General features: G+C 41.1%; 1 protein-coding gene across 4 annotated transcripts in view; it reads right to left on the bottom strand.

The window, feature by feature from the left end:
• LOC146976424 (roundabout homolog 2) overlaps positions 1–21274 on the bottom strand; it is a 57438-nt gene extending 36164 nt beyond the window's left edge. For 3 of the 4 annotated variants that reach the window (XM_085796219.1, XM_085796222.1, XM_085796223.1), the window contains exons 1-4: positions 20702–21224; positions 12088–12408; positions 1530–1687; positions 22–142 (exon numbers count right to left, since the gene is read on the bottom strand). In XM_085796219.1, the coding sequence (XP_085652345.1) occupies positions 22–142; positions 1530–1687; positions 12088–12408; positions 20702–20753 (652 nt within the window). In that variant the 5' untranslated portion in view covers positions 20754–21224. Of the gene's footprint in view, positions 1–21; positions 143–1529; positions 1688–12087; positions 12409–20701 lie in introns of all 4 variants that reach the window. The other variant, XM_085796220.1, reaches the window with a different exon arrangement.
• Between the last annotated feature and the right edge of the window lie 388 nt (positions 21275–21662).

Below are 21662 nucleotides of genomic sequence, written 5' to 3'. Positions count from 1 at the left end.
GAAAACCATGCAGGAACTCACCGTACACCACCAGCTCTGCAGGATCACTCTCTCTTTCGCCAGCCAAATTTGTGCCTGAGCAAGTGTACATGCCAGCGTCCCTCTTTTTGGTGTTAGAGATGATGAGTTTGCCCCCGTCCATCTGAAAAACAACACAGTGACAGCTTCAGTTTTCTGGGTTCTCCTAATGAATACACCAGTGTTATTACACCAGGTTTAAATGGAGAACCCATCCCCATCTGGAAACAATTTGCACTGTTATTGGAATATGTTTTTGTAAAGTGGTAGAATGCAAGCAGCCTACAATTACTCCTCAAGGTACTTGTGCTTAACTTCAGTTCAATTATTGCTGTCGGAAGATATAACTATTTAAGACTTATATTAACACAAATATATCACTTACTTCTGCTTTAATAACCTCCTTCAACTCCACTACAGTACAGAAGAAAAATATTCCAGTTTTACAGTAACTTTGATTTCAGAGCTGTGATAAGATTATTACATAAAATAATATAGATTATTTTATAGAATATGATGTGTGATTTGAAATTAAATTAACTATGTCAGAATGATAAATTTAGTTACACCTTGACCAAGCATAACAGTAATATGCTATTGAAAGCATTAGTGACAATGAATCTGCTATGTGATATTCAGTGTTGTGACACTGACACTAAGTGCTTTTTGGTAATTCAATTCCAATGCAGCACTAAATGGTGTATTTGTGTAGTGTAGTGTTCAATAATAGGAAGAACGTTTGTCCAAAACAACCAGAGATTGTGTACATTTATTGATTTTACACATGAGAGGAGAGAATAAAAGTGACAACAAAAGCAGACATTTTCCAGTCTAGAGGAAACAAATTGCATTGAATTATGGGCTATTGAAACACTTTAAAAGATTTCAGTTGTGGATATGTGACTGTCTTTCTGTTGGAATGCAGGGTATTGGTATTAAATGTTAAAGGAGAAGGACACTTGTTATTGATGCTTTAGGATTATAGTTAATGTAGTGAAAATTAAAGGCTAAGCTATTACAGTCTTCACAGATAATGATGGGGACATTCTTTTTTTATTACTGTCAACAAATCCCATGAAAAGCTCAAAACCAACAATGCTTCAGTCTGTCCCTCAATGCTTTCAGTATAATTCACTGATGACATTTTTAATAGCTTCTGTGCAAAGCCCAATGAAATAAGCTCAAGCTTTGTTAGCTACACAGATAATATCACTGCTATAGGTTCAGTTCATTGTTAGCTTTGGTCTTTTCATGGAATTTATTATTAATGAGAAAAATAACACCAGACCCACACTGCATTAAACGTTGCTCTTCACAGTCACAGAAGCTACAGTATATGATTCACTAATTAAAAGTTTCAGTGGTATAAAACACTGTAGTAGTTCTGTGCTTCATATCATTAAGACTATATACAGAGTTATATAAGAAAACACCACAAACCAAGCTCTCGACTGGCACTGGCACTACTATACTAAGGAAAAATTAGCCTTTAAACCTTTAGTTCAACTCACAGAGATGCCCCTGTCCTCGGTGCCGATTCGATAGCCGTTGTGTCTCCAGTACACGGTGGGTTCTGGGAATCCTTCTGGAGGCACACACTCGAACACAGCAGGTTCACCAAGAGCCACCACCACATCACTCGGGGCCTGCCGGAAATCTTTTTTCAGGGCTAAGAGGAAAACACAAATTAATCTTATTAGCTTCAGATTCCCTGTCAGCCTGATGTATTTAAAATAAAACCTGGAAATCGGACCCACAGGTCAGTGAGCAGCAGCACAGACAGATGGCCAGTTATCATCAAAAAGAACACCAGTTTGTTCAGGCTTTTTTCTTTTCTTTTTTTTGTGAAACCTCTTCTTTGCTCTTTTTAAATGTGGTCTCAGGCCTGTGTCCTACTCTGCTGTCTCTCCTGTCAGAGCAGATGAATAATGCACACCTCTCGATCCAACACGGAGTAAACAAATAACAGTGCATTCATAATTTAGCTGAAGTGTGAGAGGGAAAATGGCCTCTGCATTGATGAAAGGATTGTGTCTTTGATTTCAAACACTATCCTACAAATGCGCAGCACAGCTCCCACTGCAAAGTCTGTGCCTGTCCTGCGTCAACCCTGACTTGCACTCCTGCCACCCTGTGGATGACTACAGGATGAGAAGTCTGACACGGGCGACCTTTGATATCTTCTAATCTTTCGCTGTGATTGACAGATGAAAGCCTTAGTGTGAACTGTGAACTGGAGCTTTCTCATGAGACCTCATGCACAATGGAGACTGACGCTCGGATGCTGACAGGCTCGCATTTTCAAACACACACGTATACACTCAAAGAGTTTCAGTCCCCATGTTGGACCACATCCTGCATCTTTTTTTTTTTTCCACAACCAAAGTGTATAATCAATCAATGCAATCTCGTTTTACACTCCCATTAATATTTTAGTGAACTTTCACAGACACAGAGATGAAAGATCACCTGTTTTTCTGTCACTCTACAGTCCACAGCAACAGACTGAACATTAAAGCTTAATTTTTACATACGGCTCAATGGTCAGTTGAATGATCACCAAATCCCAAACCCCAAAAAACAATTATCCTTTCATTATGGGCAAGGCAGGCCTGTCAAGAGTTTGGAGGGTAGTGGGTTTTTTTTATACTTTTGTGTTCGCATGCTCTACTCTCTACCTCCAGTAGCTTATAGCATTAAAGCAGAAGTAAGTGATATATTTGTGTTAATATAAGTCTTAAATAGTTATATCTTCCGACAGCAATCACTTACATAGAGTGTTTGGACTGAATCACGGGTCTGTCGGTCACTCTGCTCTGCTCTGAGCTGAGGAGAAAACATTTATCGTATCCTACAGTTTTTATCCAATGAGGAGAGAGAACGGCATGCAGGGCTGTGTGTGCAGCCAAGGAACGCCGTGAATGTGGCGACGTAGGGACGAGGACTGTTATGGTGCGTTCAAGGAAACTCGTATTTTTCCGACCGTGAAGTCGTACCAGTTCGATCTGGTACGAGTTCACCGGTCGGAAGTTACGAGTGGCCGTTATAGTGACTTTCACCGGTAAAACAGGTCGGAAAAACACGAGTGGGTTGCCTGGAAGGCTACAAAGTCGTAAGTTGTGACTTGAAGCTGTAATTTACGATTTCAAAAGCCTGCCTGGAACGCAGCATTAGCGAAAACGACCGGACCACTTACTTCTGCTTTAAAGGGAAAGGAGTCAGATATTATTATTTGGTGAGGTTGGTTACAGATGATAACGTCTACTCTTAGATACAGTTATTTGCCAAACTTATCAAATATTCATCCAGAAATCATTTTCTTTAGTTGTGTTCTAAAATACAAATACTCACACAACAACTTTCTTAAGTCTAAAATACTGTTTAGGGCTCAATATGCTGCAATTGTCCTATGTGTCGGTGTGGAAAATGGAAGCTCCTAATAAACTACCTGTTGAGCTTACTATTGTGCAAGTTTTGAAGAGATGAAATGCAGATGGCATCAGTACAGGAGGCAGCACAAGATCCATCACCATGCATTAGTGTGCGACAGTGTGCTGCAGAAAATTACATTTTAATTTAATTTGTTTGCCACAGTTCCCATTTTAGCCAGAGAAAAAGGCTGCTGTGATTAATTTCCAATAATTATTTTTGGTTTTTCTTGTTAAATCATCAACCCATTGTTTAGAAAAATGACTGCACATTTCAAACATGACCATTATGGACTGCAGGTGCTCTGTGATACTGATAAAACACAAAGCCTTAACAGGCATAAAGAGTTCCAGCAAACAGTGGTGTAATCTAGTTAGTGTCATTAGGATTTGTGACATTACTGTAATCCACCTTAAATCAATTTAACTAAGCACTTACTTCTAAGCCAATTACTCTGAGTACATATAACTAAATCTATGCCACATTAATTATCCACCAGTTCGCTGAGACAGGTCTATGTCAACATGGCAGGCCTGGCCTTTAATACAATATATTCACACCCACAAGGCCTGATGAAACCTCATCTAAAGTGACTTTATCACAGCCGTTCAAAGAGGAAAACACATTCCTCGCTCTCATTTGACAGCCATTATTATCTTGGGTAAATGGCCATGAATATTATAAAACATAGTGAGGTGGCAGACAGATTTCCTTCAGGTCTGCATTGGACATCAGTAAATCCATACGTCACTTGCCCTTGTCTTTAAACTTTATTGACATGAAGTGGAAGTTTCCGCTTAACCACATGGGCGAGGGAACCTCCCACCCCCCTTATTTTCACTGCAGTGACATTTACAGGCAAAAGAGACGTTAGAAGTCTTAATCAAATGAACTAATTTTGAATTTCCGAACTCTCTGACCTTATTAAATCTCTCATTACAGCAGTGATAGTTTAATTATTACTCATAGTCAAATACTGAAATACGTCTCATATTAAGTGAATATGTGACATCGGAGGAGCTGACCTGAGGGTGGTGGGGGGGTGCTTGTAGGCACAGTGTGGACATCTCCTATACAGAGACGTAAAATGCTCTATAGATCCAGGACAATTAGGAACCTTCGCAGGAGCTACAGCAAAGACATGGGTGGACAAAAACCAGTGAAGCCACTCGCCCTGCTCTCAAAGGTCTGTTCACCAAATAACACCGACCCTGTTCACTTGGCTGCCCGTTTCAAAATGCTTTGCAGAGCTGAAGGGCTAATTGAAAGCACTGCATTATTTTTAGACCTCCATCTGTAAGGCCTGGTTAGATGTGCGCACAGAGACCTTTGTTTCACTGCCATGGTGACTGAAGTGAAAAAGTTATGGGCAGAGAGCTAATCCCTGAAATGCACACACATACACCCACAGATACCCATAGACACACACACACACATGCACGCACACACCTTTAGCATTTGAAACCCAGAGTCTCCCCAGGCACAGACTCTCAGAAAGTGGGACATTTGAGGGTTGAAACACATGCCAGAGAGCAGAATATATCCCCAAACACTGCACAACACGAGCTCCAAAATTTTCTTTGAAGCTGTGTTCAAGTTAATGTGATCCTTCCTTGCTCCGGCTTTAAAGTCCGCCATGCCAAACAGAGTTTCCCACGGATGTTTTTTATGTGATGATGATCAACCAATCTCCCTCAGAAACCCCTACCCCCTCCCTCCGAGGGGCCGCTGTCCCTAGCTTTACTTCTCAGACATAACACGACTAGGTCTGCCAAGTAATCTCCTAGACCAGGCTCCACGCTCTCGCTTCCGCCCGTCCACGCTGGGCTCAGACTGGGTGCATGGTTACTTCAGGGCAGCTGATGTTTGGCCCTGTCTCTGCAGAGACAAATCCTCACAGTCCCCAAGGCACTTCCTGTGAGCTTAAATAACGGCAACACGGGGATAAATGACTTTTGGCGGTTTCATCATTATTTCTGTGGGCGCAATTCCGAGCGTGCCCATTCATTTTCATAACTTTAATATTACAGGGATATACAGATTAGGAGATTTAATCTCCCCGAGAATACTCATCACTTGATTTTTAAGTGACATTTATCTCTGGTGTTTAGTAGAGAGGAGCAGCAGAAAGGCCATCTGTTAGTGTTTTTGGAAAAATGAACAGAGGGAGGAAGAGTGATTACTCACCAGAAAATCGTACTGCATTTACACTTTGTATTGCATGTGTATAAGGCTGATTTTAATGGCGTGGATGGTGTTTTCTCTGTTAATTGATTGTGACTTTGCTGAACATTAAGCCGCCAATGGGCAAATTACTTAACAGTTCACAGACCATTTACAGCAAGTTGAAGGAAACATGACGGGTGAGCGTGACTGACAGGATAGAGGAGGAGAAAAAAGCTTTTTTTCCCGAACTCGAGGTGACAGTGAGAGCGGAGAGCGGAGAGCAGATAGCGTGGGCCAGACAGATGTGTGAACAGTTACCATGCTCAGTACTGTCACATCAGACAGGTAGGAGGCTGGGACCAGAGGTTAAAGGACAGACGATGTGCTCATGTTTAAGAGCCTGACACAATCCAGTGTCTGGCTCCTATTGTTCTTTTATTTCAGAGAGCAGTAAACCCGTTAGGGAGGTGGTCTAATCCCATTGCCATGATACTGCCCTGTCACAGCTAATGGAGGCTTTGCCTACAGAGAAGAGAGATTGCTTTAATCCATCCATTGTCTGATTGTGTTGATGGAGGATGAGAAGTGACTCCAGGGCAAATGGTCTTTATGACAAACTTTTGGACATAAATTCCACCACTTTCCGAAAATGTAATGATGTTTCAATTACAGACATTAACAGACATTGCAGAGGTTTGACAGGGCTCATATAAACCGTAGCTGTGATGCCTTGCACAGCTGCAGGATGAAATTTAGGCGGACAATTTTAAATGCGCCTGAGAAACAAACTACGCCAAAGCGTGTTCATCAGGGACGATGTATATCTGCACTGTCTCCAGTGAAAAGGAAACGCAGAGCAGAGGAAGACAAGAAAACAAGCTGCAACCAGAACTTTGATTCCTTCGTAATCCCTCATCAGGAGTAAGAGGAACATCTGGCTCTAAAGCCTTTTAAGCAAGTTTTATTTTTTATTTGTCCTACTTTATTTTAATCCCGCCACACCATGTGACTGTCTTCTCACTGAGACAGACAGACATTCATGAATTTGTGAAAGAAGCTGTTTTTTTTTTCTCCCTGTTTTAATTTGCTTTAAAAGCAAAGCATAAAACGGTATTTGGAAGAATGGAGGAAGAGATTTCACTCCACTCCCACTGTCTCATTATTCTGGTTTTCCAACAGCCAGGCCATTCAGCCGATCACTGGCAGCCTGGAGTAACAAAAAAAGAAAAAGAATGGAGAGAAAAAGGAAAAAATTAAGCTAGCTCCTTACCATGAGGAAGTCTGAAAGGAGGCTATACAAAAAACATAACATAACATCGCAATTAAGCATAAAAGAAAACAAAATTCTTTAACAGCAAATGTGCATTGAAAAGGCTGGTGTTACTGAACTGAAGTTTGTGAATGCTGCTTCGATTTTGACACAAACCTCTATGACTCAGAAGTTAAGTCAGCATTTGCCTCAGATATTTCCTTCTTTTATTTGAGATACAAAGGCATATCCACTTTATTCTTTTTATAACCTTCATTTAACCAGGTGAAACCCACTGAGATCAAATTCTCTTTTACAGTGGTTGCCTGGCCAAGAAAGCAGCAGTGCACATCTTAGCCCCATAACATACCGTGGATGAATTATACTGTATGTGTCACTGTTTATTTCACTGCCAGTGGGTAGCTATATGGTGTCTTCATTGTTCTAAGAGCTTTTTGGAAAATATAAGGAATCACAACTGCTCCCAGTTTCAGTGGGATAAAATGATCATACCATCACCTTCTGCTACAGAGGGAAATAGGTAGCACCACAAAAGGACAGCCAACATTAAATTCATTGTCCTGTACAGATCAGTAAGCAGTGGCTTTGTTACATATTTTCAATACAGTTATCTCAAGTAATTGGCCAATTATATCAGTTCATTTTTGTGTGGAGCTGATCAAAAATGCTTATGCCTTATGCCTATTTCCATATTCACATCTCATTAACATCTGAGGGACTGCAGTTGTTCTTGTGACTGAATATTAAAGTTGGTAAACACACTGTTAGAGAATTAAATTTTGGCTTAGTCAATGGTATCTCAGAAATAAACAATAATAGAGAGATATTGTTAAGTTAACACTGGCTACCATAATAACAGACCTTCTGACTCTATGTCTGCTTTTAGATATGTGTGTTAACCACACATGTCCAACCTTATTACTACGGACACACTAATAAGGTGTTCTGCTTTGTTTTTCCATGGCATTCATTTCCCAACAGAGCTCCAAGTAAAGGTTGTGTGGGTACACACAAACTATGAAATACAGAAATTGAGAAAAGTTCCCAACTGGATGTTGGATCAGCCACCCAGGTCCACAAAATATTGAGATTTGGGTGGTGTGCAGATTGCCTCCTCTGCATATCGTGCAGGCTCAGAATGAAACACTGGGTGCAGACTGGTGCAATTCAATTTCACATTTACAGCGGTTCCCTGTGAAGCTTTAGGTCTGCTATCGCTCTTGTCTGTGAACAGGCCTGGAATCACCTTAACATAAGATATAGAGCTGCTTCCAGAAGTTAAGCCATTCCTGTTACCTAGTCTTTTCTGGCTGGGTAATAAACTTAGCTTTGTATCCTACCTGATTAATTCTCCAAGGGGGGCAGACAGGGTTATATCTGCCACCTTACTGCCTTAAAATTCCTACATTTTACACAGTCTAAATACCTAAAACACAGTTTATCGGTCAAAGTAAAAGCAATGAAATAACACCACGGTAACTTGGGGAGTTGGTACACACTTAGTGAACATTTGGCTGCACGACACTGACTCACTCATGACACCAATGGTGTGAATCACGTATGTTAATCATACTTATGTAAGTCTGTGGACCGCTAAGGCTAATCATCAAAACTAACTCTACTACTCAATAAACGCTTGTATACGTTAAGTCCAAATCATATTTATACATGCAACCTAAACAGTTTTTGTACTCTGACTTGAAAAATTGAAAATTGTATTTATTACAACAGTCAGCTATACCATTCATTTGTGCATCTGATATCCGACATGTTTCACCTCTGACTGTGAGAAGTGCTGTAAAGCTGCGAGAGCGATGTGACTCACGGACCACATACGTAGGTCTGGAAAGATGTGTATCTCCAAAGAGGCAATTCCAGCCTAACGTGGATAGAGAGACTGAGTGAGGAGTAAATCTGTGCGAGAAAACTCTTAGTCATGCAGCACAATACATTATGCATCATTCGCTGACAATAAATGAGTAATTAATGTGGTTAAAAACAGGTTAGTGCCTTCGTTGTACTCAGAGCTGTACTAACCGTCCAACAGATGCATTGGTATTAATTACAGCTCAGTGGGGGCTTTAAGCTCTTCCTCCTCCCACCTGTTGTCCCTCGGACTCCTGCCTCACACACAGCCGCCGCTAACACTCTCACACGCATTTCTGCAAGACCACCAGCTTAAAACTGGCCCCTCATTAACACTGCATACCCCCCCCACACACCCCCACACCCCCACCCCGCCACCTCCCTGCCAGAGCTAATTGGGTCACTCTTTACCCCACAGTCAGCACAACCTCACACAGAGGGGAGGGGAAGTCTAAGACCACCACCATGCTGTCTTAGCATATGCCCTCGCTGGCCGCAGGCAGCGAGATTAGAACAAAACAGCCACTTATTAATACAGTTAGTCACCCAGTGCCTGCAGGTGAGTCATCCCTTCACCGATATGACTGTACTGTAATCTGCAACGCCACAGAAAGCAAAATTTCATTATCAACAATTTAAAAGAGGCATTGTGACAGTATCTTGTCTCAGCTCGGATATTTGCATTAGTCGCAGCTACTTATGGTTTCCCAATATACGGTATGTCTAAGGAGGCTGTCCCTATTTTTGGACACGAGCTACAGATGAGGTCAGACAGCCATGAGCACTTGCACACTGTCAGAAAGGAAGTCTCGGTATGGTGGAAGATAAGACTGGGCTCAAATTGCTGTTACGTGTTTTCTTTTTCTTTTTTCTAACGAGGACAATTCGACCTTGCTAATCTGTTATGCTTCTTCTCCTAATCAACCCACTGACTAATCCATTTCCTCATGCCAAAGAGAGAGCTGCAGTTCAGCCCTGGGCCGAACCACACTGGTACAATTAGGAACGAAGGAAGACAATGGCACGTGTTCTGGACGAAAGGAGGGAAAATAATAGATCTGGCTCCTAGTGGGAGCTTTTTACCTCAGTGCGCTCACCAAGATATGAGAAAGCACATAATCCCCCCACTGTACTCTGCGGCATCATGTCTTTCACAAAGAAAACACTACATGGCATGCTACACTCACACGCATGATCCTGTCGGTACACACAGAGAGGTGTAGTGGTGTCACTCACGGTGTCTGTGCTGTCCTTAGAAACATCCAAGATGGCTGTCCCTACCAGTGGTGAAAGATCTACTTGAAGACTGAAATAAATAACACCAAACTGGAAAAAAAAAAAAAAATCCATCATTTGTAAAAACAACAACCAAAGGTTATTTTAATTAAGGTTTGATTGATTGTTTAGTTTGTAAAAAAATGAGAAAACAGCAACAAATGCTGTCAGAATTACCCTTCTTCTCTGGAGGAGGGTCTGGCGAGCGAGACTAATTATCCTGACATCAAAGTTTAAGGTTGAAGGAAAAGCAATGTGAACATTAAATATTAAATAATTATCATTCTCTTTCCCAGTTAATTGATTATTTATTTGTATCATATTATATCAACTATTCATATGTTTTGTACAAAGACATGCTCCATTGTCATTTGCCATATTTTAATACACTAAAATAGACTTTAGAGAAGTTAAATTCAAGATCGAACTATACCATACTTGAAATATATTTTATCATGTGGTCTAAATCCAGGCATCAACATCAGTGAATATGTCTGAGAGACGTTCCTGTTGTTTTTCCATAAATAATCCTGATAAACAAGAACATTTCTTCATATTATATGTTGTTGACATGAAATGTCATGCAGGTAGAAGCTTTAATGCTGTTCTCTTGTTCTTCTCCATTAATCATGAAAACACTCGCATTCACCATCTCCATTGTGAAGATCTGACAGACTCAGACTTTGGCAGCAAAGGTAGTGATTAGGACAAGAAGCAAAAGCCTTCTACAGCTTTCCAAAACACTTGAGTTTAACAGAAATCATCTCAAGCACTCCGTTGTTTCTGAGTCTGGCTAAAAGAAAACACAGAAAAGCTGTGTACAACTGTGGGAGTGAAGTGCAAAGTATAGTGGATTCACTATGTCACCAAAGTTGTTCAAATTTATTCTGTTCAGTTGAATTGATGTTTTGGAAAACAAAATCTGATTCAACACTAGTCTATTGTTGATGCTCCACAGACCAGTCAAGTTAAAAACATAACAAATTTGTGGCAACAAGCAGTCAGGCAGATGTGGTGCTGACAACATAATGGTTATTATTGTTAGGAGGAACATTTAATTTTATCACAACAATTGCAGATACCCGTTCCCCTTTGATGATGACCAATACGTGTGCTGGACAGAAAACTTCCCTTTATTGTATTAATATCAGTGTTATCATCATTTTTCCCTATTGAATTAAATAGAAATGTGACAGGAAATTAGGGCGTGAGAGTCAACAAAGGTTAAAGAGGAAAGCCACAGGGAGAGTCATTTCATGCAAGCAGCAAAACTCCAGGACTGAAAGATGAAGATAACACAAAGAACCAAAAACAAAACTTGATGATGTGCCATGAGTCAGTCCATGTTGACTGATGTTAAAATTTTTAACATACAACTGCTACCGCAAAACTGCAAATATACAACTGTGCAGGAGGTGGACTTTAATCCCTTGTTTAAATGTGATTTAGGCTAATTAAAGTTATACATAATGTATAATAGTGTGCCATTTGTGAGTGACAGGCGAAAACCGCCAATATGGAAACTGTGGAACAGCTCACTCTGCGCTAATACGATCTTCAGGTGACCTCCCAGAGGCCACATCCCTCTGTATTTGTTTCACATGAGACCAGCACTAAACATATATTATTACTATAGTCATTTGACCTTTGCGGTCCCTAAAAAGTTGTTTATGTTGATTAAGTTGACTCCTGCGAAGCTGGAATTAATCTAATACAAAAAGATAAAGGACTGCAGGACCAATCCATTCATTTATTGTTGCAGTAACCTGTAATTAGGGAAAAATCCACAGGCCAGCACTCACTACTGCATTTATCTCCACCTTCACCACCATCTGCTTTTGGGGCGGCTTCCTGCAGTTTGGTTGTTCCATGTCATTAGTCTTAAGCACGGCCAACTCTCTAGTGGTCTTCCATGAAACTGCCAGACAGTTGAGAAAGGATCTGGGACACACAAGTAAGCATCTGTATACTGTACACACACAGGCATGTGGAGTGCAAAAGAACACTTACTCATGAACACACACACGCTTTTAGGCCAGTAATCAATTACATTAGAGCCTTACTTGCAACTTCCAGCGAAGCATTACGACTACGGGTCTCTCCCAGAGAGTTGCGGGCCACACAGCTGTAGACGCCTGCGTCTGGTTTGTTCCGTCGCCCGGGTGAGACTCTCAGGATGAAGAGGGCGCCACTGGGCAGGAGCATGCGGTGGGAACGGGGGTCTTCGTTGTCGGTCTCCACGCGCTCGCCATTTCTATACCACTCGACAATGGGCCTGGGTACGCCCACTGTCCTGCATTCCAGGATGGCAGGGTCCCTCGGGGCAACAACTAGATCAGCGGGTTCCTCCAATATTTGAGGCGGACCTGCCTCCACCCGTGCCCCTGTAGGAGGAGATGTGGTCAGATGTTATCGATGAGAGTTACCACCTACTATTCATTAACAGAGCATCTCTTTGCAACAGTGCAGACATCAACAAATCTATTCGAAAGGCAAGAATATCTTTCTTTGGAGAGTGTTTTGGAAACATTTGTGTGTAGCGAAGCAGTAAATCGTGGGCAATCTGTCTTTGAAGGTCGACTCTGACGTTACCACGCAGCATCACATATTCCAATAACAACCAGTAATCGCCGTTTGTTCCTTGGATATCACGAACAGATCAAAACATGGCGGTTGCTGTTGCTTTCTGCTAAAGAATACCGGCTATAGAGCCGTGCATCTTCACAAAAGACACCACCTGTACCAAGGATGCAATCACCCATGTGATGGGGTAATGGCCAATCTCTGTGTCAATCAGGACTGTTGCAGAGGCAGAGACGATAGCTGGTGGAAAGGTGGGAATGAGACAGGCAGACCTGTGCATTTAAAGGAAGAGAGACCCAAGCTGAGAGAGGGAGTAAGGCAGAGAGATATAGATAACTCCCATATCCTTCTCTCTGGGGATCCATTACTATCTTTCCTTGGCTGTGAGGGAAAGGCACACTGCTTCAAGACCTAAGGTAAGCTTTTAGAGCAAGACCAAATGCTTCTAACAATGTGTTACAGTTAGAAAAATGAATTATTCAAAATGCCATGGCTTTTAGTTTGGTTCTGAGGAACAGATGGTGTCTCTCCCGCTCTCAAAAAAAAAAAAAAACAGTAAAGGAAATGAAATGGTCACTGTGCCACTGATTATTATGCTGCTCTGTCTGAGGCATTATTTTCAGCTCATAATCTAGACTTCATGAAAGTCCTCCATTATCATTGGAGAGGAGCAGTCAGCAGTAACCTAATGACACACATGTTGTTCCACATGTCGCCGTTACATTATACTTAAATCTGAGGCATCAGGATAAACCCCTCACTTTTCAGCTGTAAGCAGATTTATGTCTTTTCATGAACTGATTTGATCCCTGTGGGCCCAGTCGCCATCAGGACATAAACCTGAAATAAATATCTAAAGAGCAATATGAGTGCTCCGAGCTAACACCCAAGGGTCACAGGCGAGGACAGCTCAAAACACTAATGCAGGATGTGGATGAATACTAATCGGGCTGTTCAAATGTGCCACGGCACCTCTAGTTAGTCTTGACGTACAACACCTACTTTGTTTACAGAGAGCGAATGTACTTTAAATCAATTCATGTGCCTGTATGCTGATCCTTTTAGACAACGTAATGTACTTTCCTTTAGATTACATTTCATAGAATCTGTTGTGAGTACATGTTGACACGTTCAACGGTTTGTTCGCATGAAAACATTAACAATATTTTCATTTTGCAGGAGTGTCCCTACAGCCTACTGTGATGTCCTGGTGGTGAACCATGTTTTTAATGCACGCAAAAAGATTCACGGACAGATTCAAATCCCAACTCATGTAATGCTGTTACATCACAGTGAGCGCCCATCCCCTTCAATCATAACCGGATTTTACCACAAAAACAAACACTAATAGAACCCAAAGAACTACATACATACAGTGTTGTGTTTAATAGTCATAATTGATGAGATAGAGGCTATAATGTCCTGACTTTAAGTTTCTAGTCTGGTGTAATGGCAGTGGCAGGATGGTTGGTAAGTGTGTAATGACAACACCTCAACGCCTCATTACTCTGAAAGACAGAACAAAACCAAACCTTTACCGTAGAGTTATCACATTTTGACACAGATAAAATTTATTCAACTGGGATTTTGAACAGTTTACATGTAGCATACTGTATCTTATGTGGCAGATGGAAACAAAATCCTGCTGCAAGACATCCTGCTGGACCTCTGACAATGTTCAGACAGTGACTATACAGATAAAAGCAATGCCAGAATTATGTTGCTCGTAGCCGTGATAAATTACAAAATAAGAAAAATGAAAACATCATCCTGACAAAAGTTTAAATGTAAATATGAGATCAAACTACCCTCTTCTTAATCACACTACTTCAGCTAATGAGTTATTCTTTCTGATTTTATGCCTATAGGAGTAAATGTTAAGGATCCTTTATGTTTCAGGTCTAACAGTTTGATAAGTACAGGCCATGGACTCTGGTGAATAAATAAATTGTAACTAATGTAGTGTACAACCAGTTGCATAACTGTATATTTTATTGTATAATCCCTGATATATTCAGCTAGTTCTCTGAGACAGCAGCTTTAAACCATGCACATTGTTTAAAACAGGTCGTTGTTTCATAGTTATTGATTTCTGTGGTAAATGGAAAGAAAAAATGTCATGTGAAGGACTTGTTTTGACATCAACAATTCATAAAGATTTATATAAACCCTGCTGTTGTACACATTTGTAGAGACTCTTTGTTGTGTAACATTCCCTTTCCAGAGTAAATGAAATCCAGCTATGCTTGTGTTCTGTGTGTAAAATTGTAATATGTGGTTGTAGCACCAAGTCAGATGTCTCCATATCAAATTCATTTAAATTAACTTATGTTCAGTGTGAGAGACACTTTGGAAAATAATAAGTGTAATCATAATGACATCCGCTATGCAAATACAGCTGAGAAACTGATTGAAAGCAAAACAGTTTTGGTCACTGAGGATTATTAACAAAAGCTAATGAGCACTTCCTACAGCTTCAGCTATCATGCAGGAGAATCGATGCAGTGCCATGTTGTTGTATCACAGAGAAAATAGTCTTGTCAGGAAAAAAAAAAGAAAAGCAAACAGCTTCAGGTGGCCAAAGTGACAAGCAACAACCTGCTCCTGTGACAAGTGTGCAATCAGTAAAAAGTCTTAGCCACCTTGAGCACGACAGCAACACATTTTCCTTGTGAGAAGAACATTTTCACAGTAATGTTTGCTCCATGACAGGAAGATTGTGGTGCGACGGTTGAAAGCACCTTTCAGAAAAGAGAAACTCTGTCAACCCTGTTTGTCACATGGAGAAAATAAACATCACGGGCCGTAATGGGGACCTCCGTGAAAGTATGTTTTTAGTCAGATCTTAAACACAGCCCATTAGAGCCCAGGGTGGCTCCTCGGAGATATCCAACTACGCATAGGAATTTAGAGTATGCTTTGATTTCTATGAAAATTATTAAACTGGGGTATTCTGGTGTGAAATGACTTTCACATTTACAAGGGATGAACAAGCATTGGAGGACATCGGCTACTGATGTCTCTCTCTATAAGAGAGTTTCAGAACAAATTACATAAACACAGAATGCTTCACAAACTAGTGTGTCAGTTGATTTAAGCCGTGGTTTCGGTTTTTACAGCGTTTTTCTATATGTCACAGCAGTTTATAGCATTTTGAACTAAAAGTATATCTTCAACTTTCTTTACATCCAGCATTATGAAACTATTGATATGGAGACTTCAGAATAAGAGATTAACGTCTGAATGTTTAACAGTACCAGCACTGCCCTGTTAAATCGATTATTAAACACAGTCGGCAAATTGTCCAATGCAACACACATGTTGAATGTTACAACAAATCATTGTTTGTTACAATTTTGTTACAAACTATGCACGATGTTTGTGCTGAAGCTGACAAAGAAGGTAATACCTTTTAAACACATCTTTTAGAAAGCTCACAGACTTTCAGCGCGAGGGACAAAACAGAGCTCAGATAATCCATAAGACGTGAATGGCAGTCAACCTTGAGCTGTCACCCAATATACAGGGGACTTTGTGAGTGGGAGCGTGCTGACCTCTTGCGAGGTTATCATGGCTGTGGAATAGCACAAATGAGAGGATGAGATGCTTTGTAGAGAGAAATACATGTATAGTAAATTCAAGCAGCTCTACTCATTTGATGCACATTACTGTATCTCTCATTTCTCTCTATTAATCAGTGGCATTAATCTAATCTTTTCCCCTTTCAGCATTTGTGGGTCATTCTTTTTTTTTCTAAGACTACTAATCAGCTATTGTTTACATAAATAATTTTGAATGATTTTAGAGCATTGTGATTATTAGACTGGTTATTAATTTGTATTGACATTAGCTGAATGAATTGATATGACAAACATTTGAGAATCAAAGTCCAATGCTCACTCAATTTTAGCTCTATTTTTGGTCTCCACCATCTCCCGAGGGAAATATCTGACTTGGCTGGAAAATGATTCATTATAGCCATCAGGTGGATGCCAATTGTGTCTGTTTGCTGTTTGGTTCTTAGCAGGTAGTGACAACAAGGGCAGATACAGATTCAAGAGGTAATTCTCTGAAGGTTCATCACTACAAGCAGCCCTTTTCATGTTGCCATATTATTTTCACATTGTCATTTGACACATTGCTATGATAAAAACCAATTACAGCTGTTGTAATCTGTATGCAGGCCAGGTAATGGTGCTGGTGTCTTTTTGATTGGCAGCCTCTGGTTCATTATATCTCAACGTATGTACGGCAGTGTACACCACCTACATGCACTTCATCATGAAGCTCTGAGAACCGCAACATTGTCAATATAGTCAGTGATGAACAGTCAGTGCATGGGATCCTTTGTTTTTCTTTTCCGTGGCATTAACATTATTAGAGCTGCAGACTCATTATGATCTGATCATGTGTGTATGGTCGATTAGATGCGGTAATTGTCATGATTGCATCTGATCTGTGAGAATTTTTCCATTTACTCAGAAAGCGAATGAGGGGGAAAAAAAAGTGGAGAAAGCAAGCAACCATAGTCAAATAAAAGCCCATTAGTGCCACATGCAGCTCTGATAGACAAGTTATTGCATTGGTCTTAATTGCAAAGTGACACACGCCCCCACATGCTTGCTCATGGCATCTCCTACGTTTCTGCCTCATCTAACACGCAGAGTTTAGCAGGGTAAAAACCGAGGGGGCGATCACAATCACGTCTTGAAAGACCCTGTTGAATCAGGCTATATTTGTCCTTTCTTGGCTCCTAGCTGCTGCATTCCATGACAGGGGCCGCTTTCATTAATTAGTATTTACAAATATTAACCCTGCATCCTCCCCCAGGGGCAGAAGAGTACTGCTGTCAAGCTAATGTGTGAAAACAACAAAGCCACAGAGGGACGTCCTGTTTTTCTTCAGATCCCAGCGCCTTTTAGCGACAGCCAGCCTCATACCTTGACCTGTCTGCTCTCGCAGCTTGACGTCTGCCGAGGAACACAACTATCTGCCTACTCGGAGAAAAGCTCGGAGACCGACTCGTTTTTCATGCTCTCTACTTTACAAGTGAGACGGCAGCAGCAGGCTGGCAGCTCGTCTGTTGGGCTGTTTGCTGAGATTTACTTGTGTCTTTTCTGATTTCAGCTCATTTACATACTTAAAAAGGCCAAAAAGATCCAAGGAGCTCTTCTGACATTGCCAAGTAATCTCTGCGGGCGGGCGATAACATGCCACAGCAAGCTAAATTTCAAAGCAGAGAGAAGTCAGGTTAATTTCCTCTGGCGTCAGGCCGAGCTTCTCCAGCCTTTGTTTGCCAACTGTCCTCCTCGCCTGTTGTCTAATCTCTAGATGATGTCATCAGCGACTGTACCAGAAGAAGTGGGACATCATCAACATCCCAGCGACATGACTCGAGCCCGTGGTCACATCAGACAACTAACCAGGTTCTGCGGCGGTTTCATCATCATCTTGAGTCATTTCATCAAGAGGAACAGCAAGAGGCTTTAGTCAGCCTTCAGCCACATTTGTCACCAAGTAATGAGCAGGAGGACAGAGTGGACACAAATCACCAGCTAAGGGTTGTTTAGCATCAATTAGTTCCACAGCTGAATGCAGCTCAAGATAACTGAAAATTCATTGAGATATATTAGGGTGTAGACTGAAGGCGTATTAATTGTGTGCGAGGGGGCGAGTATGTCAAATTGACTGCAGCTTTTGAAGGTGACTGTTGTTTTCCCCTATCATGACACAGAGGTTTAACACAGCCACAAACAAAACATGTCTCACCACCACGACACATTTTCTCCCATATAAATAAAAAACTACTGAATCCAACAAATCTACAAGTGTGCATTTGTCCAAATAGAGCTCCAACAGAGGTCATGATGCCCATTTGAATCCTCTTCTCTCAAGTATTTTTATGAAAAGGCACCTCATCCTCCGGGACTGAGCTGCATAAAATCAAGTGTGGGAATGAGAGTAAGTGCTCACTCCAGATAAACAGGTGTAGGCAGATGGTGTGGGTGTTTAAAAGTACCTTTACCATCAAGAGGTTCAGTTTAGTCTAATTTATTAGCCACATATCTGTAGCAGCTACACTTACTGGGGTCCTGAAAAACAGACTACAAATAGCGACAGTGCCAGCAGCACAACATAACACAGGATTATAAGATAAACAGGACGAGGACTAGAACACAGAGGGACAAGACAAGACTCCACACGTTTCATACCATGATACGGTCTGCTTCACACTGCTACACAAACATAATCACAATACACGAAAATATTACTCCAGTAATTCCAACACATCAACACTTATATCACGGCCTTTTTTCACTCTAGTGTTCAGTAAAACTAACAAAACACATTAAAATAATTAATTTCATCCCTGGAATCAAATGTAATTGTCCATTTCACTCCAGTTTTCAGTACACCATTCAAATTATAATATGGTCTGGTTTAAACTAAGGTTTAATAATGTTTAAAAATAGTCCATTTCGTTCCAATATTCCCTGTCCAGGAGTCGTCACAGAGCTCAAGATTTATAGTGAAATCGCAGTTGATCAGTGAAGAAGAGGACCATAGCTTGGCTGGACCTACAGTAGTATATCAGTTGATATTAGTTTACTGCTGATACATTGGTATTAGTCCATGCTAGCTGACAAAGTGTGCAGTGTAGAAATGTGAAAGATAAGATTATTTTGGGTTTTTTTTTTACAACTGCAAAACATTCAGCTCAACAGTGAAAGAGATAAAGGACTCATCAGTTTTTAACAAACTTTAAACTTATTTTGGTTTTAATGTTTTGGTATCACTGATCCAAAAAAAACTGCCCTACGCTTAGCGGCCAAACACATGGCAGCATGTCAGTCATGAACACAGAAAAGCATTTAGCAGCTACAGAGTCAGATATTTCACCCAAGAGTCAGCGGAGACCTAAAAACAAAACAAAAACAGACTTGATATTTGGGTTTAACCTACTTTTGCCCCATAGACAGACACATTATGGCTCCAGATGAATGCTAATGGTTCACTGAATGTGCAGACAGCCAGGTATTTTGTAACAAACATTGTGTTTACATGCTAGTCATCATCTTCTTTATCGCCTTTGTTTCATGTTTATCCTACCAACTCTCAATCAGTGGTAGCTGAGTGGAGCCACTGGTTGAGTCACACAACCATACTCTCATGCACATGTCCTATACAAACAAAGAAAGAAGTATTTACAGGGTAACCTTAACCCAAAATGTGTAAGTGTAAATTAATTTATGTCAGATAATACATTGTTTTCAGATTAAATCTGTACTGCATGTTCGTCCCTTGTGCTGTATTGAACAAATCATCCGGACCTTCAATGAATCAATGTGCTTTCCTTTTTCTCAAATTAAACTTGAGTTAGTTAATCTGATAATGCAAAATAAATGAATAAATAAGGAAATTATATGCACTCCATAAATTTATTTTTCTGAGGCCTACTTTTGTTTCGGCTTTGGATTAAGGTTTTGATACTAAAACCATTAGAGCAACAGTTGTAATTGATGTGTAATCCTGCTCTCAAATGTATCAACAATGAGCAAAAGCATTTCTATTAGTGTGTGCATTTCCAGCAACATTTTAAAGGGGGTGGTCAGACCGACTGTCCCTGACACTTTCTGGGCTTTAATTGAGTGGAATAGTTTCACTTTTGCCACAGTGTGGCCTCATTTGACCTGCTCTGTTGCCTAATGTGTGACCACCTTTGGAGCTGACTGTGAAAACGTGCATCATCTTGGCATTCACCGGTTGTACTTGTAAACATCACAACTGAATGCGCCTGATATTTTCCTATTATCATTTTTGGTTTGTTTGTTTGTTTGTTTATTTGTTTGTTTGTTGATAGAGGATGCGTTCACTTCCCACGGCTGTCAAGGAAATGTGTCGGGAAGATCCAGCTAAATGCAACATTTACATCCATCTGGAGGGACAGAAAACCCGAAAAGACAGTGAGGCAGTCACGCCATATGCCCCATGAGTGAGTGTGTGTGTGAGAGAGAGAGACATGGAGAGAGATGGAGAGAGAGAGAGACGCCTTTGAAATACATTTCTGCTTATTTCTATCCATCATTTATTTACCTGAAGCCACGGTGATGAATGAGACCATAACAAGTAGTACTCCAAAGTTCATCTCTACACACTCCCGGTGCCAAATCTTCCGCGGTCTGCAGCCTCTCTCTGGTCCAGTGGTCCACTCAGTGTCAAGTCATCAATAACAATCAGACCTCCGTTCATCAAACAGCGCCCGGGTCTGACCGGAGAGCAGGTAAACTCCTCCGATCTGGAGCCTGAACCTCAGCTGGAATATTTCGAGCGAGTAAAATCGCCCCGAAAAAACTTTGATGTCACTCCCAGACACACAGACGCGCGCTCACACACACAGAGACTTGTTTCTGGGATGCCCTGCTGCTGCTGCTGCTGCTGCTGCTGCTGCTGAAAATAAAGAGGTTTCACCAGATCATAAATGAAACGCTTCTCCTCTCCGTGCTCTGATCCGGACAGTTGCAGGTTACGGCGTCAGTTTGAGCGAATGTGAAGCGCTGCACATGCCGAGCCGAGCCGAGCCGAGCTGCGCACTCCCCTGCTACCCGCAACAAATCCCAGCCAAGCTCCAGGAGCCAGTGTTTTAAAGAGACAGACACGACATCTGCCGCCCTGTGTGTGTGTGTGTGTGTGTGTGTGTGTGTGTGTGTGTGTGTGTGTGTGTGTGTGTGTGTGTGTGTGTGTGTGTAGAGGCTACACATCCAGAGTTACTTGAAGATCATCATTACACACTAAAGTTAGGGCTGTTAAGAGGTGTTACTGAGGTTTTTGGAGGACACGTTTTTGGGTTGGAAAATTTCCCTCCATTTAAAGTGTTTGGATGAATGGCAAATTACTAACTTGTTCCATTTATTATGCCCCCCCCCTCCTTCTATTTTATGACATGGTTCAAGCCTAAAATCTTCTGTCTGAGCAAAACCACGAAGGAAAAGTGGGATGTTATCATTGTTAAAGTTGGACTGAAAAAAATCTCTTGGGTATTCAAGTCTTCCAAAGC

This window comes from Trachurus japonicus, chromosome 13 (genome assembly GCF_045865225.1).
Source record: "Trachurus japonicus isolate A0001 chromosome 13, Traja_1.0".
NCBI classification, from domain to species: Eukaryota; Metazoa; Chordata; class Actinopteri; order Carangiformes; family Carangidae; genus Trachurus; species Trachurus japonicus.
Note: the sequence above shows the minus strand (reverse complement) of the source record. Positions and strands in the feature narration are given on the sequence as shown.